This window comes from Primulina tabacum, chromosome 8, assembly GCF_025594145.1.
Source record: "Primulina tabacum isolate GXHZ01 chromosome 8, ASM2559414v2, whole genome shotgun sequence".
In the NCBI taxonomy this organism is placed as follows: domain Eukaryota; kingdom Viridiplantae; phylum Streptophyta; class Magnoliopsida; order Lamiales; family Gesneriaceae; genus Primulina; species Primulina tabacum.
Window position 1 is genome coordinate 5,785,036 of NC_134557.1, and position 25,482 is coordinate 5,810,517.

Below are 25,482 nucleotides of genomic sequence, written 5' to 3' on the forward strand. Positions count from 1 at the left end.
AAAAAGCAAATGATTTTGAGATTAATTTTATTCATCAATGTGAAGATTTAAGCCAACTCCTGTCTCTTTCATCACATTTTGATGTTTTTGATTTTTTTGAAAATTTGTAAAGGATAATTGATCATTTGATCGGGGATGGAAGAGTACAAGATTATTGAATAAAACTGGTTATCGTTTATGGCCTTTTTTTATTCATTTGGTATCATATTTATGACTTATTCAGATGGTTTGTTTATGATTTGGCTTTATTCAAATTTTCATGTTGTTTTGATTGGGTTTACCTTTAAATATTTTATGATGAATAAAATTTGTTTATTCGAGAAAAATAAGATTATTTTATGATGAATAAAACTTCTGGCTTATACTACAAAAAAATAAATGTAGTGGAGACAAATGTAACGATTGGTTATAAATTCATTCATATGAATATTTTTAAGACTTGTTAAAACCGATTGGGACTCCTAGTTCTACAATGATGCAATTTTTTTTGGATAATTCGCATGGATATTAATTAGAGAACAAGAAGATTCTTAAATTTAAATAATTTATCAAGTGTTGCTTGTTCTCAAAGCAAATTAATTATAATATCTTCACCAGCTAAAGTTGGTATTGAATCGTCTACATTTTTTTGAAAGAATATAATGTGATATTTGTGGACTCATTTACTCATGGTGGAGTGTTTAAATACTTTATGGTTTCGATTGATACAAAATGATCACATGTATGTTTCCAATCAACTTGAAACTTAACATTTGCAAGATTATTGACTCAAATAATTCGATTAAGATGACAATTTTTAAAGTATCATATTAAGAGGATTCGTCTCGATAATAATAGCGAATTTACATCTCAAACTTTTAATGACTAATGTATTGTTCATACACAAAATGGTTTAATAGAGTCATTAATTAAGTGTCTCCATTTAATAGCTAGAGTGTTAATTATGAGAACAAAACTTCGTATATCTATTTGGGGACATGTTATTTTGCGTGGAACAATACTTATATGCATCAGACCGAATAGCCATCACGAATTTTCCTATTTAAAATTATCTTTTGGCCAAGAGCATAATATTTCTTGTATAAGAATTTTTGAATGTGTGATATATATTCCAATCAGTCTACCACAACACACTAAAATGAGTTCACGGAGGATATTGATAATATATGTTGGATATGATTTTCTTTCAATCATTAAATATTTAAAACCAAAAACTGGAGATGTTTTCTGAATACGATTTGTCGATTGTCATTTTGATGAAACTAAATTTCCAATATTATGGGAAGAAAATTTAAAATCCTCAAGAGAATTGACTTCAAATGCATCACTTTATCAATTTAATCATCAAATAAATAACAGTGAATTTTTCAAAGAACAATTCATTTTCAAAATATTGCAAATAAATTACCTAATGCATTTAATGATGTAAAACATGGTAACTAATTCATACCCATTGTCCGCTAATACTCCAGCACATATTGATGTTCCTAAAGAACCATCAAACAATGAGTCAATTTTTCGACTCAAGGGTGGTAGACCATTGGGTTCAAGGAAAAATCGACAGAAAAGAAAATGTGAAAATAGTACAGATATTGAGATATCTGATTCATTGATTGATGACTCTCTAAAAGTTGATGATCAAATCCACATAGAGGTTCAATTACATGAAAACGAAAATATCTCAATAAATTATGTCAAAACAGGGAAAATATTAGATCGATCAGAAATTATTGTTGACAATTAGTTTGTCTATAATGTGACATTTGATGTTGTTAATGAAAATGATGATCTAGATCCTAAATTTTTTTATGAATGTCGTAAAAGACATGATGGCCAAGTCGAAAAAGTGCAATACAAAAATATTTAAACTCATTAGAAAAACGTGAGGTTTCGGGACCTGTGGTTCAAACACCAAAAGGAATAATTCATGTTGGTTACAAATGGGTCTTTGTATGAAAAGATAATGAGAAAAATGAAGTGACTCGGCACAAAGCTCGATTGATAGCACAAGGTTTTTATCAAATACTCGGTATTGATTATGAAGAGACATATTCTCCAATGATAGATGCAGTTACGTTCTAGTATCTTATTTTCATTGATGTATAAGAAAGACTTGATATGCGTCTTATGGATATCGTTATTGTATATTAGTATGGAAAACTTGATGATGATATTTACTTGAAAATCTCTGGAGATTTTAAGATGCCGAAAGCATTTGGTTCAAATTGTAAAAAATTTTACTCTAGTAAACTGCAAACATCTTTACATGGATTAAAACAATCCAGACGCATGTGGTATAAGAGACTTAACAACTATTTGTAGCAAGAAGGATACAAAAATGATCCAACATGTCCATTTTAATTTGAGTAATATATATGATGTTTATTATCTCTGCATTGTCACGTTCGATATAATCGATGTCAAATAAATCATATTCGTTAAATTTAGTAGTTTCGAGCAAAAAAGACCCAAAAAAATACAAATTACTTAATGAAAAGAAAACTAAGACTAAAAAAAATATACTAAAATTGTAATATTCCGTCGAGAGACTGTCTAAAATGTTCTTTCCCTCAACTGCGCCCGCGAGCAATGTCCATTTTATTTATTTTGAAATGAGGCGATGCAGCTCCAACATGTGGGGCTGCAGCGCCTCGCAAACTGCACCTTTTTTTTTAATCCCACCTACAAACAGCACAAAATGTCAACGAGGAACTATCAAAATGATTAAATTAAACCATGAAAAGTATTCCAATTACGCAAATTAAACCAATGAAATATTTGTATAGCAGTTGAACTCTGAAACTCACCAATCTTATCATTTCCATTGATTAGAGCCTCAACATCATTGTCGTTTTCATCTTCGTCTAACACAAAGTTCGTTAGGGAGTATTGACACTCGTTCTTTTTACGGTACAACTTGATCATGATAAGATAAAGGGCCACGACGGAACTTGTCGTTCCTAATACGAACCAACTGAATTCAATATTTGCTAACGATTTGGCACGTTCTAGAGCCTTTTCGTCGTGGCACCGGACCACGTCATGATCTTCCTCCAAGTTTATGAAGCAGCCTTTAGGTATAAGACTAGGGGTCCATAACATGTACCCGATGACCACGAGCCAAACACCCTGAAACATAATACTAGCAGACCTCACAAAGCTATTCAAGAAACTCCGGGGATAACTAATGCCTAAAAGGGTGGTGGAAAGTGTGGTAAAGATAACAATTTGAAGAAGCCAGTGGTATTGGCCCTCAAGTCCCATGTGATCCGTGGAGTGGAGATGGAAGAGGAGGAGTTGCTGCCCGAAAGCCACCGCACCTAGCAGATTACTGAGTCCGTATTGCGCTGGAGGGGCAAGTTTATCTAGCACGATTGAGAGAAAGGCATAGGTGAAGAAAGTTAAGGAGATATTCGAATGTTCAAAGTTGTGGAGATGGTTAGATGGGATTGTTCCATCGGGGTCAAGGGGCTGGTGGCGATGCGGCCCTATGAAGAGTTCCATTGCTATAGCCGTGGAGCTGCCAATCATGATCAAATAGAGCTCAAGATACTTGATTCTTGAGGTGGGAAACCATAGTGAAGAGCAGTAGGATTTAGGGTTCATGGCGTGGAGTTTGATGTGATTGAAAATATGCCACAATCCGATGATGAAAAGGCCAAATCCATCGGCCACATGCCCGATGAAACTACCCATCTTGTTCCAACTTTTGGAGTAGACAAGTTGTTTAAATTTTGCAAGTTGGGTTCAAAGGGATATTTAGGTAGCGGATCGGACGGGTTTTTATACAATAGAGTTGAAGGAAGAAACACGAAATTTTTGTGGCATAGATGGAGAAAATTGTAATTCATGTATTTAGTCGAGTTTGATCTTCATACATTAACTTGATTATTATTACATTTTTTGACACGCAAAATGTATATATGCAATAATTTTTTATGCTACAATCTTCGTATAAAAAATATAGAGAGTGCATTAAAATTAAATGCTATACATATATTGTTTTTACAGTTTTTTTTTATATATATAAAAATTCACAATGTCTTATTATATATTTTGGACAATGAGTGATATCTTCATTTAAACTTGAATATGATTTGTAGAATAATGAGATGATTTTGTGTGACAGTGCATTTACAATATTAGAATTTTTCTTCCATATTTAATTTGTGTTGAGTGGGTTTACATTTACCGGAGTAGGACAAAGCAACCTGAGATTCTGCAGATCCGTGCCCCCCGGATTCTTTAATTATTTCTCTTAATCAATTAAAAAAAACACGTTTAAAAAATCTTGCAAAATCCGTATATATTATATAGTAAAAGCTTGTGTGAGACGGTTTCACATGTCGTATTTTGTGAGACGGATCTATTATTTGGGTCATTCATGAAAAAATATTATTTTTTATGCTAAAAGTATTACTTTTTATTGTGAATATCATCGATAAGATTGATCCGTTTCTCAGATAAGGATTTGTGAGACCGTTTCACAAGAGACCTACTCTTATTATATACCTGTTAAGCGGCGAGCATCAAGGGCATCGGAATCTGACCAAAGACTAAAATTTATAATGTTTAATTTTGCCTCGAAATACGTTTTGGTATTGAAATGATGATTCACATATCATATCCAAGTGAAATTTAAAATATATTTCATAGTTAAATTGCTATATTTTAAATGAATAAATTACAGTTTAAGATTTTAAAATCCAGTTTCATACTGTAACAACTACCGATACTGCGAAAATGACAGTTTACCTTTAGCTTTCACGTGATGTGTCATGTGACGACTTCACACTTTCCAAACATACGTGCTTATATTATTTAATGGGATCAATCTGTTTTCTCATTAATTTCGTTGTGGACATTCCATGATACATACATACATACATATGCCAAAAAATGGTAAATGCATGCTTCTTTTTATTATATATTATTCTTTTATTTCCGAAAAAAAAAAAACTATTATTAGGCCTCTAGTCTCACTGGTTTTTATTGATGCATATGAGGAAGATTAGGCAGTGTTGGCCGGCGAAGACTTTATCCGAGTCGTTCTATATTCCTCATTTAAAAGTTTAAGTTTATGAATTTTATTGATGAGTTAATTTCCATAAGTCATATTTTAAATGAATTATTGGTCGATATGAATACTTTTTATGCAGAATTTTAATTGATTTCCTCTTACCCATGCTGCCATGCATCAATAAATTCACCAGCCTTCATCATGGATTTAAAAAATAAATAAAATGTGAGATTATCTTGCATGTGATACCCCATGGAAGACAGGTCCATCAAGGGCCCCATTATCCTTGATTCATCCCTAGCTCAAGTGAAAAACAAGCCCACCAATGGCCCATGTATTCTCCTATAAATACCAGGTTTGAGTGTTCAGTAGATTCATTCACTATATTGTTTTCAGCAGCGCCCTTATCTGCTCCCCCCATATATCCTCAGTCTCTGACTTGAGCGTCGGAGGGGCTACGCCATGATACCCTCCTGGCCCCCTCCTAACGGTCTTATTTGTGATTTCAGGCCCATGGTAATTTTGGAGCCCGTGTCTGGATTAGTGACGCTTGCGTGGATCGGACCCTAAATTTCCGTGAGTATCACTTGGCGCCGTCTGTGGGAATCTTTGAGTTAAGACGTAGAGATGGTAGGGAGGAGAGGGAGTGGAAGAGCCACCTCAGCATCATCGCGTCCTCGGAGGGGACCCGAACCATCTCGCGCTGAGGCGGGACAGGAACAACCGCATCTTGAGACGAGACAAGAACAACCTCGTCAAGAGGCCAGAACTGAGCAGCCCATCCACGAGACGAGGGTCGAGCAAACCCGTCCCAAAGAGAATGTGGGAAACTTGACCCTGGAATAGCTGGGCCAATTTATCACCCGAACAGTGGATGAGGCCATGAAGAGGAATCAAGAGTCTATGTTTGTAGAGGAACAAGCCGCCCATCAGGAGCGGGAGGAAAATGTTGAGGTCCATCATAGCAGGGTTGAAGAGACGCAACCCCTCCAGAGTGGGGAGATTAGTGAGATGGGAGAGATGTGGAAAGAGATAAGGAGGTTGAGGGAGCAGGTGGGAAGCAGGGTGCCGGTACCCAAGAGAGGAAGCCCTTTTTCACTAGCCATCTTGGAGGAAGGGCTTCCTCCGAATTTCCGACAATCAAACGTTGGAGAGTATGACGGACATACAGACCCTGAGGAACACTTGGGGAGATTTGAGAATGCGGCTCTGTTGCACCAATATTCGGACGGAGTCAGGTGCAGGGTGTTTCTGGGCACGTTGGTGAGGTCAGCCCAGCAATGGTTTAATACCCTGCAGCCCAACTCCATACAATCGTTCGAGGATTTCTCTGCAGCCTTCTTGCACCGATTTGCCAGCAGCAAGAGGCCTCAAAAGAACTATTTGAGTCTGTTTGTGATGAAACAGCAAGAAGCTGAAACGTTGCGGGAGTTTGTCCAGCGCTTCAACACTGCAGCGCTAGAAATATCAGCGGCTACCCCTGACATCATGATAAATGCCTTTACACAAGGACTAAGGGGAGGAGAGTTTTTTAAGTCGTTGGTCAAGAAGCCTCCGTCGAGCTATGATGATTTGTTGCCTCGAGCTGAGAAATATGTAAACTTGGAGGACGCTCAACAATACAGGAGGATGGAAAACCGGTCCGGAGGAAGTAGGGTGCAGGAGCCGAGAGAGGTGGAAAGAAGAGGGGTGCAGGGGAAAGAGATGAGGACAGAACCAAAGGTAGAAGACAATTCTCATCACATGTTCCTCTGAATAGGAGTCGGGATAAGGTGATGGAGGTGAGGGAGTCGGGGGAGAGGGGGGAGAAGTCGCAGAGGGTTGAGAGCAGTGCTCGACCTCCGCCATGGGGTAGACAAGAAGGGTCCTCGTCCGGGAGTGAGCTGAGATCTCGCCCGTCTTCTAGGCGGGGTCGAGGCCCTCCATGGATACATCCGAGTATCGAAGAGCCGAGGAGAGAGGGTCGAGGTCAGGATGTCCCTCGGGAGCCCGCTGAACCGAGGAGGAAAACGAATGAGGATAATCACCCGACGAGAGGAATGATTCATATGATCTCGGGGGGTGCTACTGATGGGGATTTTGGGCGAGCGCGGAAGGCGCATGGGAGGAGGTTGGAGAATTTTGAAATATCGAGGAGTGCGAACTTACCCCATGATCCTGTCATCAGTTTTGGGCCAGAGGATCTCCGAGGCATTGTGGCTCCTCATAACGATGCCTTGGTGGTGACGACCACCGTTGCCAATTACGATGTGGCACGAATCTTTATTGATAATGGAAGCTCTGTTAATATCCTGTTCAAGAGTACTCTGGATCAGATGAAGGTGGAAGGATTTGAGTTTGAGTCAATCTCCACTCCTCTATATGGGTTCGCAGGACATGCCATCCCGCCGCTGGGTCAAATTGTCCTTCCTTTATCTTTGGGGCATGAGCCTCGGCGGGTGACCAAGATGACGACATTTACTGTGGTGGACACCCCATCCGCTTACAATGGAATTCTGGGGCGACCAGCCCTAAAGGATTTCAGAGCTGTAGCGTCCACGTATCATCAGAAGTTGAAGTTTCCTGTGGGGAGGGAGGTTGGAGTCTTATGTGGGGACCAGAAAGTCGCTCGTCGGTGTTATGAGGGGATAGTGAAAGAAGAGGGGAAGAGGGCACGTGTGGAGGTCAATATGATTAGAAGGGGGCGAAGCGGGTTGCCCGTGGTAAGGAGGGAGGTTCATGAGGTGATGGATGAGAAGCCGGAGATCGTGACATTGGGGCCTGACAAGAAAACTCTAAGAATAGCCCCTGACCTTGACCCAGAGGTAAGGGAAAAACTTATTACTTGTTTACAAGCTAATCTCAACAGGTTCGCTTGGTCAGCCCAAGAGCTCACAGGGACGAGTCCAGATGTAGCAGAACATCGGTTAAACATCTTACCGAATTCTCGTCCCGTGAAACAGAAGAAAAGACACTTCGGGCCCGAGAAAGATATAGTCATAAAAAAGGAGGTGGGAGAGTTGCTCAGTGCTGGGCACATTCGAGAGGTACAATTTCCTACTTGGCTCTCGAATGTCGTTCTTGTTCCGAAAAGTTCAGGAAAATGGAGGATGTGTGTGGACTTCAGAGATCTCAACAAGGCATGTCCTAAAGATTGTTATCCCTTGCCGCGGATAGATCAGTTGGTGGACTCCACAGCCGGACACCAGTATTTGTGCATGCTGGACGCTTATCAGGGGTACCATCAAATCCCCTTGGCCGTGGAGGATCAAGATAAAGTAAGTTTCATCACCTCTGAAGGAACTTTCTGTTACGTGGTCATGCCCTTCGGACTAAAAAATGCCGGAGCCACGTATCAGCGGTTGATGGATAAAGTCTTTTCTAAGCAGGTGGGGAGGAATGTGGAAGTGTATGTGGATGACATCATGGTAAAGTCTAAGGATTCAGCCCTGCTCATACCTGACTTAGTGGAGACCTTTTCCACCCTCAGGTCCTATGGGCTGAATTTGAACCATCAGAAGTGTATATTTGGGGTGAAGAGTGGGAAGTTTCTGGGTTATATGGTGACGGAGAGGGGAATTGAGGCTAACCCTGAGAAAGTTCAAGCTATCCAAAATATGGTCTCTCCTCAGGGGCCCAAAGATGTTCAGCAGTTGGCAGGGAGGATTGCTGCGCTGGCACGTTTTATCTCGAGATCCGCCCATAGAAGTTTACCTTTTTTTCGGACCCTGCGAAAGGCGAAAAAATTTGAGTGGGGGCCAGATTGCGAGAAGGCTTTCACAGAACTGAAGGAGTACCTTGCCGAGCTTCCTGTTCTAGCCAAACCGGCAGCGGGGGAGCCTTTGTGGGTATATTTATCTGCCACTGAAGGGGCCGTGAGTTCGGTCCTTGTCAAGCTTGATGGATCAGTTCAACAGCCGGTGTACTATGTTTCGCATGCACTCAAGGGGGCAGAGATCCGATACTCGGGGTTGGAAAAATTGGCTTTGGCGTTGGTAATGACAGCCAGACGCTTGAGGCCTTACTTCTTATCTCATCCGATTGTGGTGCTCACTAACAGTCCATTAGGCAGAATTATCACTCATTCTGATATGTCCGGCCGCCTGGTTAAGTGGACTACGGAGTTGGGAGAATATGACCTCCAGTATGAGCCGAGAACGGCTATTAAAGCACAAGCGTTAGCCGATTTTCTGGCTGAGACTGTCATCAGGAGAATGAGGACCCTTGGAAGGTGTATGTGGATGGTTCCTCGTCGAAGGACGGAAGTGGGGTGGGAGTAGTACTGATTTCACCAGCTGGGGAAGAAGTGAAGTTGGCTGTAAGGTTGGACTTTCGAGCATCCAATAATGAGGCAGAGTATGAGGCTGTATTGGCAGGACTTCGAGCAGCCATAAATGTGGGAGCTACCCGGGTACTTATTTTTTCTGACTCACAGTTGGTAGCGCAACAGATGAAGGGGATGTATGATGTGAAAGATGAGAAGCTTATTGAGTATGCTCGAGAAGTGAACAGAATCAGAGAGAAATTCACAGAGATTACATTTGAACAGATTCCCAGGAAAGAAAATGAAAAGGCAGACACTCTAGCCAAAATGGCTGGAACGATGGGAAGTTGGAAGAATAGAGATGTGGTATTTCAAATCGAACTTACACCTCACACGAGTTCACCTGCAGTTGAGCAAGAAGAAGAGGATTGGAAGACTGACATAATTGATTACCTGAAAGAGGGAAAGCTTCCTGATAACCCTCGCGAAGCTCGTAAGTTGAAGATAAAATGTTCACGCTATGTAATGGTTGGGGACGTGTTGTTTAGAACGTCTTTTGCAAGGCCACTTCTTCGGTGCTTAAGTTACAAAGAGGCTGATTATGTGCTCCGAGAAGTTCACGAGGGGTGTTGTGGAAATCATTTAGGGGCTTATGCATTAGCAAGAAAAGTACTGCTCGCCGGTTATTCTTGGCCCTCAGTGCTGCATGATGCTCAAGAGTTGGTAATGTCTTGTGATAGTTGTCAACGTCATGCGCGGTTGAGTCACCGGCCGGCCGCGATGATGAAGGCTGTCACGGCCGCATGTCCCTTTGACCAGTGGGGAATGTATATCGTGGGACCTTTTCCTATAGCTCCTGCTCAGAAAAAATTCCTACTGGTAGCAGTTGATTATTTTTCAAAGTGGGTGGAAGCAGAGCCTTTGGCCAGAATCACTGAGAACGATGTCCTGAAATTCTTGTGGAAGAGTATAGTATGCAGGTACGGGGTACCTAGGAGGCTGATATCCGATAATGGGAGACAGTTCCAAGGGGCCAAAATCGAAGCTTGGTGTAAAGAGATGAAGATCCAACAAGTCTTTACCTCTGTAGCTTACCCGCAGAGTAATGGCCAGGCGGAGGTGACTAATCGGACGCTGGTACAGGGTCTGAAAGTTCGACTGGGCAAAGCCAAAGGCAATTGGGTGGGTGAGCTACCAAGTGTCTTATGGGCATACCGAACCACTCCGAGAGAGGGAACCAAAGAAACTCCTTTCAGTTTGGTCTATGGTAATGAAGCAGTGCTCTCGGCTGAGATCGGGTTGGAATCGGCAAGGGTGATGTTTTATGACGAGGACAATGGTGCGAGACGCGCTACTGACCTTGATCTTTTGGAAGGAAAGAGGGAGGCTGCCAGCATTCAATTGGAAGCTTATAAGAACCGCATTGCACAGTCTTATAATCGAAGAGTCGTGCAGAGGAACTTTCAGGTGGGTGACTTGGTTCTGAGGAAGGTGCAAGAAGAGCAGAGAGGAAAACTGGACCCAAAGTGGGAGGGTCCCTTCAAAGTGATCGAGAGGCTGAGCTCTGGAGCCTATTACTTAGAGAATGCGCAAGGCAAAGCTTTGAAGAGGCCTTGGAATGCTTATCACCTTAGGAAGTATTATTCTTGATTCTGTCGTCGATGTATTTTACATTCTAAACTTTCTTATGTAATCCATTGGAATTCAATAAAATCAAGTTCTTCTTTTCGAATTTATGAATGTTGTTATATCATGATGGTGTTGATTTTTATTTTCCTACTATGACATCGCCTAGTAGAGGAGTTAGAGGGTGGAGATGGTGAATTTCTATTTTCCTGTCACCAAGCAGAGGAGTTAGCAGGGGAAGGTGGTTGATTTTTATTTTCCTGCTAAGGTGTCACCTAGCAGAGGAGTTAGAGGGTGGAGATGGTGAATTTCTATTTTCCTGTCACCGAGCAGAGGAGTTAGCAGGGGAAGGTGGTTGATTTTTATTTTCCTGCTAAGGTGTCACCTAGCAGAGGAGTTAGCAGGGGAAGGTGGTTGATTTTTATTTTCCTGCTAAGGTATGATCGAGCAGAGGAGTTAGAGGGTGATGATTTTATTTGCCCTAACAGGTTAATAGTATCAGAGACAAACTCGTGAGAAGCAGTAAATTCAAATGCAAAATATTCACGGTTGCATAAATAAAACGAGTTCGTACATGTCAAAAGTGCGCAAAAGGAAATAACCAAATGTAAACGTCCCAAAAGTCGCATAATCCTATGGAAAATAAAACAATGCAGAAAATAACATAAATAAAGGAGCTCAATCTAGGAATCGGGGGAGAGACTCGATATGAAGCCCTCGAAGTCGATAAAGTCAGTAGGGGCGCCTGGCGGAGGATAGCCCTGAGCATGGAAAAGGCCGACTGCACCCTCGAAACCCACCCCCAGGTAGTGAAAAGCTTTCGGGCCACAGATCTCGACAAATTCTTCGGATTTGAGAAATTCCTCTTTGAAGGATGAGGCTTCTGCAACATGTCGTGCCTTGGCGTCTTTAAGCTCAGACTGTGAGTTCTTTAATTCTTTCTTCAGCTTCTTGATCTCTTTAACTTGATCCTCTATCAGCCGCTGAGACTCCTGCTTCTGTTTTGAGAGCTCGCCGCACTGGATCTGGGACTCCGACAATTGAGCTTGGGACTCCGAAAGCTCCTCGGCATGCGACACTTTCATCTCATCAATAGTAGCCTGGAGCTGTTCGCGGAGAGCCTGAACCTCGCGTAATTCTTGACAAGAGTCAGATTGAGCGGCGTGAGCGCGCTCAGCCAACTCCCCGACGTACATCATGCCCTGCATAAGTAGACAAGGGTGAAAAGACGATAAGAAGATCAAATCTATATTAAACATCAATCTAAATGTTATAAGGAGAAGTATACCTCGATGACACTGCTGCATGTCCGGCGGAGGAGGTCTGACCACCCCAGTGAACCCATAAACGCTGCATCGGCGTCGGAAGGAAGCTGATACATTATCTTCTGAGCCAGAGGAGTAGGACCCCGCCCCACGATGGCCGAATCCGAAGTGTATAGAGGATGCACCGCCGATACGAGGGGAGGCCCCTCGTCGGGCTCGGACCCCTCTGGAGAAGAGACCGATACGACAGAAATCTCAGAAATCTTGCGCTTGCCATGCTGAGGGGCTGACGGGCTAAGATCAGTGGATGCATTTTGCTTACCAGACGGAGGAGGGGACTTGGCGCGAGGAGGTGGCGAGGAGGCTCGCTCTGAGGCGGAGGAGGAGGAGTCTGCCTTCTTCTTCTTCGCAGCAGTAGGGGAGCTAGGGGGGCTAGCAGGCTTCTTCGCGGTAGTAGAACAGGAACCTGTTTTCTTTTTCTCAGCAGCAGAACAATCTCCCTTTGGGCCCATCGTGACTGCCGGGGTAATGGATTTCTGGGAAGCTGATGAAGAACCCCCGGCCTTTGTCTTGGAAACCTCACGGAGAAATAGGGCGTTCATGACTCTAGTACCTGCAAGCAGAGACAAGGAACCAAATGAGAATGTTATCAAGTAACATAATAAATAAAAGAAAAACAAGAAGTATGGACAGATGAGAATATCTACCAGCATTCTCCTTCAGCTTAATTTTAGCGGGACTTAACCCGGCATGACATAGGAGATCCTAAGATAGAAGTTTGGGAATGTTAAAGCATCGATCTCCTAGTACACTCATTATCTGCAGGTACTCCTCATCTTTCTTATAACTCTTGGAAAGTTTGGGTTTAGTGAAGACAGGGTACCAATCGGTAAAGCAAGTCAATTCTTTGGGTGGCTGTACAAAGAAGAAGTATTTTTTCCAGTCCTTCACATGACTGGGGGCCCCATCGAACAGTTTGTGGCTAGACCGGGAGGTTACATAGAAAGGTCCATCTTTTGACCTGGACAAAACTAAGAAGTAGGAAAAAGTGGTGCAATTCAAAGGGAGGCCTAAAGCTCTGAATAACACAGCGAAACAGCTTATCAAACGGAAGGCATTAGGCGTGAGTAAACCTAAGTGCACCTGATAGTACTTGCTTAATTCTTGAAAGAAATCACACAGTGGGAAACGAAGGCCGGCATCAAAATGATGCTGAAAAAAGGTATAATAGCCCTTAGGGGCTAGATAAGGTCGGTCCTTTGGGCCAGAAATGATGATCTGGTGGGAGGAAGGAATGTGCCACAGAGTCCTAATTTTCGACTCACTACCAGGAGGAATGTGGGATGACAAGTGACCATACCATAAGTTATCTGCCTCAGATATGTTCATTTGTTGGGTCACGTGACGAACTTCTTTACCCGGACGACTATGAACGGTGACTTCCTCCTCAGGAGGATCAAGGGTAAAATCAAGATCAGCTAGGGAAGTCCTACCCTGGCTGGACTCGCTAGACTCGCTAAACCTCTCAGAACCACTCGAAGAACTAGACTCGGAATCGGAATCGAAAGAAGACATAAGTGCTAAGAATAATCAAACAGCAAGATGAGAGAACTGACCCGGATGGGACGAGGAAAAGAATGTTCAAGAGATAAGACCACAAGAGCGAGCAGGTGAGGGGCGCGCGCTGGGGCGTGGCACGCTCGTGCGGGGCTAGAGATGCACCGGGCGAGCGTGCAGCTGGGCCGTGGCGTGGTGGGCGAGCTGCTGTGGGCGAGGGCGAGCTGCTGTGGGCGAGGACGAGCTGCTGTGGGCGAGGACGAGCTCGGCCGGTGGGCCTGGCGAGTGTATGGGCGTGGCGAAGTGCATTCGGGGGCGAGCATGCAGGGGTGAGCCCGCGTGTCGAGGCGAGCCCGTGTGTCTAGGCGAGAGGGCGAAGGCGGTGTGGGCAGCGCTCGGCGTGGCTGGGCGAGCGCTGGCAGGGAGCTCGGGGGCGAGCGTGCGCTTGGAGGGGCGAGCGTGGCTGGAAGCTCGAGGGCGAGCGTGCGGTGCTGGGAAGGGAGCTCGGGGGCGAGAGTGCACCGGGAGGGGCGAGCGTGCGCTGGGAGCTCGAGGGCGAGCGTGCGGCGCTGGGCAAGGGACGCGCGGCAGGGAGCTCGGGGGCGAGCGTGCGTTTGGAGAGGCGAGCGTGGCTGGAAGCTCGAGGGCGAGCGTGCGATGCTGGGAAGGGAGCTCGGGGGCGAGCGTGCACGCTGGGCAGGGGACGTGCGGCTGGCGAGTTCTGGCAGGCGAGGGCGAACGCGCGAGGCTCGGGGCGAGCTCGGGGCAGGTGGCGCGCGCGCGTGTGGTTGTGACTCGGCGTGGGCATGCGTGCTCGGCGTGGGCTGGCAGCGAGGTTTCGATGCTGGCGGCTGGCAGGCGAGGGCTCGCGCGAGCGGCTCAAGCAAGGCGGTGGATAGGGTATGACTATGACGGTGAGGTGATGATGAAGCAGTGTTAGGGCCAAGGGCCCAGGTATTCTCCTATAAATACCAGGTTTGAGTGTTCAGTAGATTCATTCACTATATTGTTTTCAGCAGCGCCCTTAGCTGCTCCCCTCATATATCCTCAGTCTCTGACTTGAGCGTCGGAGGGGCTACGCCAGGATACCCTCCTGGCCCCCTCCTAACGGTCTTATTTGTGATTTCAGGCCCAGGGTAATTTTGGAGCCCGTGTCTGGATTAGTGACGCTTGCGTGGATCGGACCCTAAATTTCCCGTGAGTATCACATGTCATTGAGTTAGCCACTCATTCTCACATATCATGTTTTCTTATGCGTCACCCTTTACAGACGCGACACACATTCCGTGGGAATTGACGTGATCTGGGTAAATCGGGTGAACGAAAGTCGGGCGATCCATCGGATGATGATATAAAGTTTAAGGAAAATGAGTAAGGAAATGATATATCTTGTGAGAAAAATATATCTCTGTAACTTTGGGCTTCTACCGTGACCTGCAAACAATAAAATGAACTCGTGAATGGGCGCCGGAAGGAGTGTTCGGCGTATCCACTCCGATGCTTAAGTCAGTAGGTGAAGAAGAAAGGTGAAACGGCTTGTATACGTGTGAATATACGTGAGTGCTTAATCATTCAGAATTCCAAAATCTGTAAATGAGAAATGTACCTGCTATTTATAGAAAGAAATCTCATGATTACCTTGTTTTCAGTGCCCACCTGCTAAGTATGGTAAGGTGGCTGCCCATACCCTACCTCTGATGACTTCTGTGACACGTCCAAACTCATGTTGTTCAGACATATAAGATAGTTCATACCTGATACACTCGAGTGAGGTGCGTTTCTCGAGGCAGCCCAGGGTAGAAGTTCCCGGGAGCTTGCATGAGAGCTCGGGCGCTCGATTGCCTGGGAAGAAAATATCCCGGGCATCCCCATGCCCGGCTGCTGAAGAAGATAGTTTGCATACTGACTTTGATTTAGGCTATCCATTTAGTTTCTCGGGTCATCCATTACCCGGGTTCTTATGCGGTATCACCAATAACAAATCTGTAATAGAATGAGAAGGATCCTTTTGGTAATTGAATTTTGTGTCTTAAATTATTTGGAAGAATATATTCACAACTTTGTTCCAGTCCAAACTGCATTAAAAGTTTGAAAGCATTCACTCTTGACAAATATTATTGATAGCAATAGGCATAATTTTTTTTCTTGAATATGATGGTAACTTCTAGACTTGTGTTTTTCCCTTTTCTCGTTGGACAGTGAACCTAACCATCATCAAAAAAATGAAACCCCGATACCCTTGTCTACATTGTTTAATGACTCGACTGATATGCAACAAATGCACACAAGTCGAGTATTGAATAGTCGAAAAGGGAATTGGTTCGTGAAGGCTAGTTGATAAAGATCAGAAAAGAAAGAGAACTGCATAAAATTTTATCATTCCCAACAAGCAGCACAACAAGAAGTAACACACGTCTTAAAGCGATAGATGGAAAACTCTGAATCGATAGATAGTCTGTAAGATGTAAGATGGAACTTTCAAATATCACTTTAACATATACAAACGTTTGTTTCCGATTCTATAAAAAGTCAAGAATGGTGAAAGCAAGTATTATGATGCATAGAGAACTCAAAAACTCTCTGAGAAGATTAATTCCAGAAGGACGAGGCAATGGCAACCCGGCAACAAATCTTCAACAAGCAAGCTGAGTACACACAGATATCAAAGAAAAACGTGAGGACATTAAAATGTATGAGACCGAGACTGAGAGCGACTCGCGAGTGCGAGTGAGGGAAGGATTACCTCAGGAAATAAAACCACTGAACTCAAGAATAACACCCCGCGGGGTTGTCCAGGTTAGTTGAATGAAACAGCTTTTGAAAAAAATTGTAGTAATTCAATAGATATTTAGGAGCTAAATTAAGTAAAATATTTCTCTAAAATTAGACTGTTAGATTCCAAGAAGTTGAGACTTGCCCCTTCGTAGCCAAAAACTTTTAGACCCCTGTAATTGGCAAAGGATATAATGTCACTACTTCATGCAAGCATCTCAGAAGAGTAATAATAGCTAGTGAAATTAAAAGGGTAGATGAGTTCAAAGCAATAGGTTTTAAGGACAATAAGGTTCCATTTTCTGGAATTTTTTTCTAGAGGAAATGATAACTGACTTTTGTGTTGATTTCCTTTAGAGTCTCCAATGACTCAGAAAGTTCTAGCTGTTTGGAAGCTGTTGCAAGCAGGGCCTAAACACAACAATTTAACTCTGTAAGTGATAATCATTTCAAGGATCAGATTCAATGGAATCAAGATGCATATCATGGTAAAGACTGAACCCTTAACTACACGTGATACCTTTTTCGTCTTCTGTAAATCATGCTCAATTGATTTTATGCGATCCAGAGATTCAAGTAGTATGTCATCTTTTTCTGGTGGAATTCCTGCAGGTTTTTTCAACAGTTCAGTCACCTCATTCTCTAAATGCTGCAGTTTCTGGCAGCATGGATGGAGAAGCTCCACAGTATTTGGCTGCGCCAATTGTTCATCCCGAGATTTTCCTTGATGATTTTCTGTTGCAGTTTCGTTATTTTGCACCTTGAATAACCTGCAGACCAGCGCACCGAACAAGAGATATATATATGCAAGTAGCTTGAAGATTACATCTGTCAATGTTGTAGTGATTGATCCTTGTACCAGCCTCGTTTGATAAGTCATCCTAGTCAAATCTATAGCAAGGCCAAGATAAGTTTGTATCGGATGCTAGAGATACATGTAAACTGCTTCATAGGCCATAGCAACTATTAAATACTTAAAACGATGACAATTTATTCTTCTAGAAAAAAATCCAACTTAAAGATGCAAAACATAATGTTAGGATATTAAATCAACTGGGCCAAATTAATAAAGATGGAGGTATTATCTCGGATCTACATATATTGGGCTTATCACACAAGGATAGGATATTCCAGAAGACAGGAGGCTGCACCTGGAAGGGGAAGGGTATATAGAATAGAGGAGAGGAGAAATTGCTGAGAGATGGTTATGAAATCATTTTCTTTCGAGTGTTACTGGCAGAGAGCTAGGGGAAGGAATATTTTCCTTTGTACAGAGTTTACCTCTGGGAAAGAACAGTTGTTATTTTAACCTTCATATTATTAACACAGAACTTTTATTTCTCGTTGGTGTGTGCACGTATTCTTCTATCTTTTCTTCGGTTATATTTTGGCCATTGAACCAGTGATCTAACAATTGGTCCGACCTGCCATGGCCACAACAAGATCTGAAGTGAGGGTAGAGGAAGTGGGAAAACCGGTTTATCCCTCCAGGAAAGTATGGCCTCCATTCACAAAAAGCTCGATAAATGGCCTCTCTACTGGAACAAATGTTTTGACTATAGATCTTCCTAGTCTCACAGATTAGTGAACAGTACAGAAGTTTCTGATATCCATTACTTGCATTCATGATTTTCTTAGAAAACATAGAATTGTGGCAACTGCTGATGCACAGCAGAAACGAAAAAAGCAACATAATTTTCAAAGCAGCTTTGTCTGGTAAATGCTATACTACTGCACATCTTTGCTGCAAGTAAGACATATGCATGATTCTACAGGCAAATGATCAGAATATTAAAGCCATGATTAAGTAAGATCAGCATGTTGTCTATGTACCAGATGGACCATGACTTTCATCTCTTTCCACAAAATTATGGGGTCTCCATATTGTCCCCTGAGTCAATCAACCAAAAAAAGAAAAAAGAAATAAGAATTTTCACCTTAAAATAGTTAGCCATATGGCATTCTTCAATTACAAAAAAGAATTTAAGATTGTGGTCTGAGGGTCTGGTAGCAGGGAAGAGAATGAATATATTACTAAGATGTAGGAAGAACTAAGGAGGCTAGAAAATATTATCTTATCCCACCCCTCAGCCAGAGTTGTATTGGCTACTTCTGTTAGGCGCAAGAACCCCGTGAAGGCAAACAAAGAGAAGTTCTGGAGACTCGCTTGGTAAACTAGATCACTTTAATTTCCATTCAAATGTTGTGTACAACAAATTGATAAGATAATGCCGCCAAATTATGAAACACTTATAGTATCAATGAAATAATAGTCCTTAAAGTAGCTAATCGGTAAAGAATTCATTCCCACCCACTTGATTCACTGAAAGACATTTATTTAGCTGGTAGGTCTTTTAACAAACGATCAAGGTCTTCACTCACCCCTTGATTTCTGTTCAGAGAACCAGGGCATAGTTGGTTAGATGATACACAGCCTAAGGTGAATAAAGTCGGTAATCACACTACAGTAACCATATTGACTTCCAAATGATTAGCTTGAAATCATCACTGTCAGAAAAGCTTATTGGAACAGTACTCAGGTAAAGTACTAAGACAGGTTCCATTTTCACTAACAGAGTCCAAAAGAATGATGAAGGCACCCAAAACTTAATCGTCTTACTCTTGGATCAATTGGTTTAGTTTCGAAATTGGCATGGTCCAAGAGACTGGCAATCTTCCTTGGATATACCGCTCCACCATCATGTAAAGTATGTACCAACTGCAAATAGGAGTTTTATAATTATAACGACAATTAAATATGCAAAAGTAAATGAATGAACAACAAAAATCAAGAAATAGACTATTTTTTCCATATCAACATCCATCAAATGAACAGGAATAGCAATCTAACTATTCACACCTTCATCAGTTGTGGATCATTCCATGGTCCCTTGTCAGATCCGAGGCATCCACCTTCATTCGGGCATGAGCAGGATCCACCCAGAAAATTTGGTAATTGACTGCATGATAAAAGGAAAGTTCAATGGATAACGTAAAGCCAAATCTTTGAACATTTTGATATCACAATGAATAATATGGTTTAGCAGGATGAAAATCCCCCACCTCGCTTCTATATATTCCAGTAGCTTAGTCTGATATTTGGCGCCTAAAACCTGTATAAAAGTGATGCTTAGTCAATTGAAACTACCATTTGCTCAACAAAATTTGCAGGGATTAAAAGGTTATAGATACTTTACATGTATTTTAGTTGTTGTCCTTGGATCAAGAAAACCTTTTGCCCAATTCCATAGACATTTGAATCCAGTACCAGCGTTGACTATGAACATAATATGCAATGTCTGAAAAGGATGAAAGTGCGTTACAGCTCATAACCAAATAAAAAATACAAAATTCGCTTAAAGAAGCTGAAGAACCTCAGGATAGTAGTTGCTATCTATTTTCTGCATGCGCAATACTAGATCGTTTGCTACCTTGCCAAAACTCATCCAGTTCTACATTCAATGAATAAGCACAAATATTCAAAACAAACGTCTTGCATGGACAGAAGAAATTGGAGCATAATAATCATGTACTGAAACAACATGAACTTTGTATCTTGATTTGAACAGACCAGACCATGCACATCCAAAATTGTTGTTGTTGAATCAATATGGCGCTTTGCTGTAATCGAGCAAGCAGGAAACTTATCCCCAAAAGCTTTTTCAAAACCTTGAATGTGATATTTTAAGAACCTATCCACAGTGGTGACACTCATAAGCTTGCTAGGGTCAATTTTGCCAAGTCTTTCAATGTATATCGGGCGCCCTCCTTTATCTACTCCATGATATCCATGAGGATAATGCCGCTGGACTTCTTCGTATTCATCATAAACAAAATCCTAAACATTGACAATTGTCATGGTATAGGTGCAAGTGAGAATTAGAACCATATGAATAGCAAGCAGAAATAGATCTCGTCAATAAAAAACAAAATTATTATTTTAAAAACCCAAAGAGCCTTGCTGTTTGACCTTCTAAACAAAATTAGAAAGAAATCCCTAAATTAGAGAAAATGCCGTAAAAATGTTGGTTAATATCTACAGAAAATAGGAAAAAGCTTTTAACGTGAATATTGTTCATAACCAATGGGAAACTAAATGACCGCACAGATGAATACCAATTTACATTATAATTTGCCAGCGGGTTATTCAAACACTTCCCCCAGAAAATGAAAATATGTGGAAGAAATAGTAACAGATTTTTTTACAACAACCAACCAAGCAAATACAGAACCAGCTTCCTAAATTATGTTCCTAGTTATATAAACAAATTATTGTGACACATACATCAAAGTTGTTATCCTATAAGAAAAGGAAAATGAAGGATTAAAGTACAAATAATATGATGGCATAAATTACCTGAATAATAGAGTCTACACCGAACTCTTTCCTCCAGTTCAGCATTTCCTCCCACATGTGAACTGTTTTATCATGGTCAAACTTCCTCGCTTTGAGAAATCTGCAACAGTATACGTTTTTCCAATTTAAGGAAAAAGAAATATTTTTTTAGAAGCATGGATTGTTTTGATCACATTTCTAACCGACTATGATAGCCGATAAAGAAAAAAAGGGCCTACAAGAACTTAGAAGCAGAACCGCAGAAGTATCTTTGAGCTTAATCAAACATATTATGTATATATGAATACAATGCATCGATATAGGTAAAAGCCCAATACTATCATAAAAGATATAATATCAAAAGTGTTTAATAAAATATATTTTATGTGTCGTTTTAAAAGTCCAATGTCATGCATTTCTTTGCATATAAAAGAAGAGAGGCAGAGATCACAGTTTACTGAAAAAAAGAAAGAAAAAATCTCCAGGTGAGTTTTTTCTTGTGTAGAAACACAATGACTCATGTTAAAATGTCAAGAAACCTAATAAGCAACACGAAAAGAGAAAATCACCCATAACCACAACGAACTCGACGGATCAGAAGACGTAGATTCTAAACCAAGAAGATTTATGATTTTGACATTTAAATTGAAGAATCAATCATTCAACAATTATAATAATGAGAGTAAATCCATTCTTAAAAAAGTAGTAGAGATAATAATAATAACAACTTCATTATTTCTGCATTTTATTTTGGATTGGTAACATTGATAATGTTTTAGTTCGACAGGAACAAAACAGGGTAGGAAGGAGTACTTAGGCCATTGGTCTTTCATCGGAAGAATGGTCTCGAATTCCTAAAGATGTTTCAGAAACTTCTGAAGACTTGTGACAGCAGACCAGATTTGAAAAAAACATCAATAAATTTGGAGACAAGTTTTCTTAATTGTTACAAGTTATTCCATTTATGTGACATGATAAACCAGAAGACAATAGAAGTTTATTTCATCAAGAAGCAAATTGAACCAAACAAAATTTCTGTCAATGTAGGGCAGCTGTATAAAAATTTAAAGATTCAATGTAGATGACGACCTCAACAAAGTATGATAATCATCGTGACGAACTGGAAGTAAGTCTTTTTCAGTCAAATCATTACGAAAAGCATCAACTGCCTTTTCTTCCACTTCATCTAGAAACTCTTCGGTAGAAATTGACGCAAATCTGCAATGCACAAGCCGCTTGCTGTGTTTCTTTAAAGTATGTGTGATTCTAGTCGAAGCACTAATTGCTTTTTTCCTTAAAGATCTCATCCGACGCCTTCTTTTCTCATCTGCAAACATGATCTCATGATCTGATCTTTTTCCTTCCTCATCTTCATGAACAGGAACTATTTCTACACATGAAAATTCTAAACAATCGACTAATTGAGTGAACAAAATCTACGAGCGATCAATAGCCAAACTTTTGGACTTGAAATCACAATTACCTGACATTCTTCAACCAATCACAGTTCAATCCCAGCAAATATACAGCATCAATCTAACAAGTAAAGGCCGTCAATTTTGCAATAAGAATTGGAGCAAAGGTATTACAGCGCAGAATTATAAAAATCCAATAAAGTAATAACTGAAGAACAGATATGGTAAACCAAAGGGAATAAAGAAACTCTGAACCACCGATTCCGTAAATCTCCATATTCATACTTGAGGTCGCCTGCCGTCGAAACAGGTCAAAATGGACTCAAAATGGCGTTAAAGCCAATAAAAAGCGACAAAAATCAGCACACTCTAGTACTCTACACCTCGACATTTTCAAAAAACTGAAGTTAATCTCGGATGCTAACGAGGCAAGTAATAAACATAAATATAAACCAACAAGAAAAAAACAAGATTCTGAATCACTTAATTCGGAGATATAAAGCATCAACAGTCTATATATACGTACACAAACACATATGTATAATCAAACAGCAGTTACCTTCCAGCTATCAGCATTCAAACACCGACGATGATCGGTAAAGCGTGATCACTCCTCCCTCCTCGCCGATGCATAAATACGCATTAAAGCCATATATTGGTACATGAATCCGCTTGTTTATCTTCTACGAGCACGAATCTCGTGAAAGCAAATCGTGAATAACATCACTGTTACATATAAATGTTCGTAGTATCTATAGGTAGAACAGAACTGTATCGAAAAGGTATATTTCTGGTATGAGAGAGCACAGAAACGATGTCGCTTTCAAGAAGTAGGATCGACGTACAGCGACGGAGGAGCTGGAGAATGTACGCCCGGGTTGCTTTCTTGACGCCGGCGCTAGTGCGATTTTTGGCTTTTCAATTAAACAAAGTTTTTAATGACAAATGACATGATAAACCACATTTAATTAGATTTTGATTTGGATTGCGGGGTAGGTATCGGCCAAATTTAACATCATTTTTTTAAAAAAATCCAAGTTAACATAATTAGTATTACATATGTGTATATTTTTTCTCCCAAAAAAAAATAAATAAATAGCCGCCCTAGTTTATATTTTAATCATAAAAACTTGTCTTAGACGGTCTTACGGGTTGTCGTATTTGGTGAGACGGATCTCTTAATTGGATCATCTATGAAAAAATATTACTTTTTATGCTAAGAGTATTACATTTTATTGTGAATATCGGTATGGTTGACACGTCTCACAGATAAAGATTCGTGACACCGTCTCATAAGAAACCTATTATATTTTAATATACGGGGAAGAGCTAATTTTTTTAAAATAACAAACATTGTTAGTTCATTCGAGTCGGTGCATTCTGCGTGCGAGTTTTATTTATTAGTTTTCACGCAATAAGTTGGTTTTTTTGTTGTGGAATTATTATATTAAGTATTTTTTCTATCATAAAACAGTTGTCTGATTTTTCCAATATATCCAAATTACGAGAATATATTATATCGAAATTTTTATAGATCCAGAATCCGTTTTAAACTGTTTTAACTAATAAATTTGTAATAACATGTGAGCCTGATCTTGAAACAATCAATGTGATCGATCTCATGTGACAACACACGAGCGGTGGGTCGAATTTTCCTACGCATATCATCCCTCTTGAACTTTATTGACTGCTTGCACAATTTTTTGTTTTTTGAAAGAAGCTTACGCAAGTTTTAACACGTTGGATATTTATTTACCAGATGAAATTAATTATTGCCAAAATAATTAAGACGTTAATGAATGGAGTGTTTCTCTCTTTATATTTTAATAAGAAAGTTGAATTTTGTTAGCAAATTAATCTTCATATGATTAAAGATACATTTTAAGATCATGACTATTTCAACAAATACATAATTTTTTAATATTTCTTCCAAAAATGGAATTGAATAGACTACAATTGAGTATATAATTGGAGAACATTATTTTAATTTAAATAGAGCAAAACCAACAAAAATCAATTATTTGAACTTCGAAGTATGAATTCCTTAATTAATAAATTTATTTACTACTTTTCCTGGTTTTCTTCCACAGATTGATGAAATAACCACACAAATCTTTATCTTTTAACCCAAATTGGAAAATAATATTTATATTATCTCACATTCGTATATTTATTTAAATCAATAAGAGTTGTTTGGACAAGTATTTATTATTATATAATGTTTTTATACAAGTTTTTTTTTTCCAAAATTTCAATAAAAGATTTAAAACGTTTTTAAGACTAAATATGTGTTTGAAAAAGTATTATATAAAAACTTTTTTTGAAGTTTTTTTATTATTCTAAAAATATCAAAAAATAAATCTCACTTGTTTTTAATTTTTTTTAAGAACTCGTTTGTTTTTATAAAACTTTTGGAGAATAGTTTTTTAAAAAAATTTTGCATGATTTTTTTTTCAAAAATCTTGTCAAAATACATAATTTAACTTTTTTTGTCATTATTAACAAAATTATTTAATTAAAAATTTAATATTTTGTATATCTATAAATCATTTTTCATGTATATCGTGTATAAACAATTGTGAGTATTAATTATTTTTAAAAAAAATAAAAAGTAAAACAGTTTATTTTAAATATAAAATAATATTAATTTTAACTATCAAATCCAATTCTTAAATAACAATAGTCAAAAAACATAACGGAATTCTAAATCCACGTAATCCAAATCCAATTTCAAATATATTTTTTATTCTTCAAATATAATGTTAATTGAAATGACATTCATTTATTGGATCCGATGAAACATAAAAAAAAATTATATTTGTATCGATGAGATGATATTTACCTATTGGATGAGACGAAACATAGAAAAATTATATATTATATTTGACTGATTAGTGTAAAGCATATCAAATTTGTTTTTTAAATTTAAAACCATCGATTCTCACCAACCGCACCTTTAGATTTCAAGCTTCTACTCACTCACTTTCACACCGCACGAACTACCAACAGTCGAAAATTAAGGCACTATTTTCACTATTATAATTATTAAGTAAATTTTTAGTGATAAAAAAAAATAGTACGCATACTCGTTATTTCATAATTTATATCAGTATAAAACAGATAAATTTTTTCTCTATTTTGTATATCGATTAATTTATTATTTAAAAATCATACAAATTGGAAATTTTATATTTTGTATATCGATTAATAATTTTTCCAGTCGTTGAAACAGAGCCTTCTTCCCTCAA

The 25,482-nt window shown here is 39.9% G+C and overlaps 2 protein-coding genes across 3 annotated transcripts; both read right to left on the bottom strand.

The window, feature by feature from the left end:
- Positions 1-2,298: 2,298 nt before the first annotated feature.
- Positions 2,299-3,732, bottom strand: LOC142554464 (uncharacterized). The gene is made up of 2 exons (XM_075665129.1): positions 2,808-3,732; positions 2,299-2,682 (listed from the first exon to the last, which is right to left on the bottom strand). Exons 1-2 carry the CDS (start codon positions 3,694-3,696, stop codon positions 2,603-2,605), a joined length of 969 nt encoding a protein of 322 aa, XP_075521244.1. The 5' UTR covers positions 3,697-3,732; the 3' UTR covers positions 2,299-2,602.
- A 12,404-nt stretch (positions 3,733-16,136) lies between these two features.
- Positions 16,137-23,166, bottom strand: LOC142553316 (phosphatidylinositol/phosphatidylcholine transfer protein SFH9). Of its 2 annotated transcripts, none has more exons than XM_075663482.1 (15): positions 22,794-23,166; positions 22,303-22,355; positions 21,941-22,209; positions 20,841-20,940; positions 20,055-20,321; positions 19,858-19,935; positions 19,681-19,782; positions 19,547-19,596; positions 19,344-19,443; positions 19,104-19,202; positions 18,317-18,374; positions 17,004-17,374; positions 16,820-16,894; positions 16,455-16,656; positions 16,137-16,356 (listed from the first exon to the last, which is right to left on the bottom strand). In XM_075663482.1, the coding sequence occupies exons 4-14, from the start codon at positions 20,895-20,897 to the stop codon at positions 16,603-16,605; spliced, it is 1,311 nt and encodes a 436-aa protein (XP_075519597.1). In that variant the 5' UTR covers positions 20,898-20,940; positions 21,941-22,209; positions 22,303-22,355; positions 22,794-23,166; the 3' UTR covers positions 16,137-16,356; positions 16,455-16,602. The 2 variants fall into 2 exon arrangements, with proteins under 2 accessions (XP_075519597.1, XP_075519596.1); XM_075663481.1 differs by having other exon boundaries at positions 21,909-22,224.
- Between the last annotated feature and the right edge of the window lie 2,316 nt (positions 23,167-25,482).

What these genes read in the sequence shown, in the direction of transcription:
- LOC142553316 (XM_075663481.1), bottom strand. An exon ending in TTTTGGATGTGCATGGTCTG is followed by an intron (nt 19,936 to 20,054) that starts GTCTGTTCAAAT and finishes CATTGAATGTAG; the next exon opens with AACTGGATGAGTTTTGGCAA. An exon ending in TGAAAGTCATGGTCCATCTG is followed by an intron (nt 17,375 to 18,316) that starts GTACATAGACAA and finishes GCCTTGCTATAG; the next exon opens with ATTTGACTAGGATGACTTAT.
- LOC142554464 (XM_075665129.1), bottom strand. Translation starts at nt 3,696, where the DNA reads ATGGGTAGTTTCATCGGGCATGTGGCCGATGGATTTGGCCTTTTCATC. An exon ending in CAATGGAAATGATAAGATTG is followed by an intron (nt 2,683 to 2,807) that starts GTGAGTTTCAGA and finishes TGCTGTTTGTAG; the next exon opens with GTGGGATTAAAAAAAAAGGT.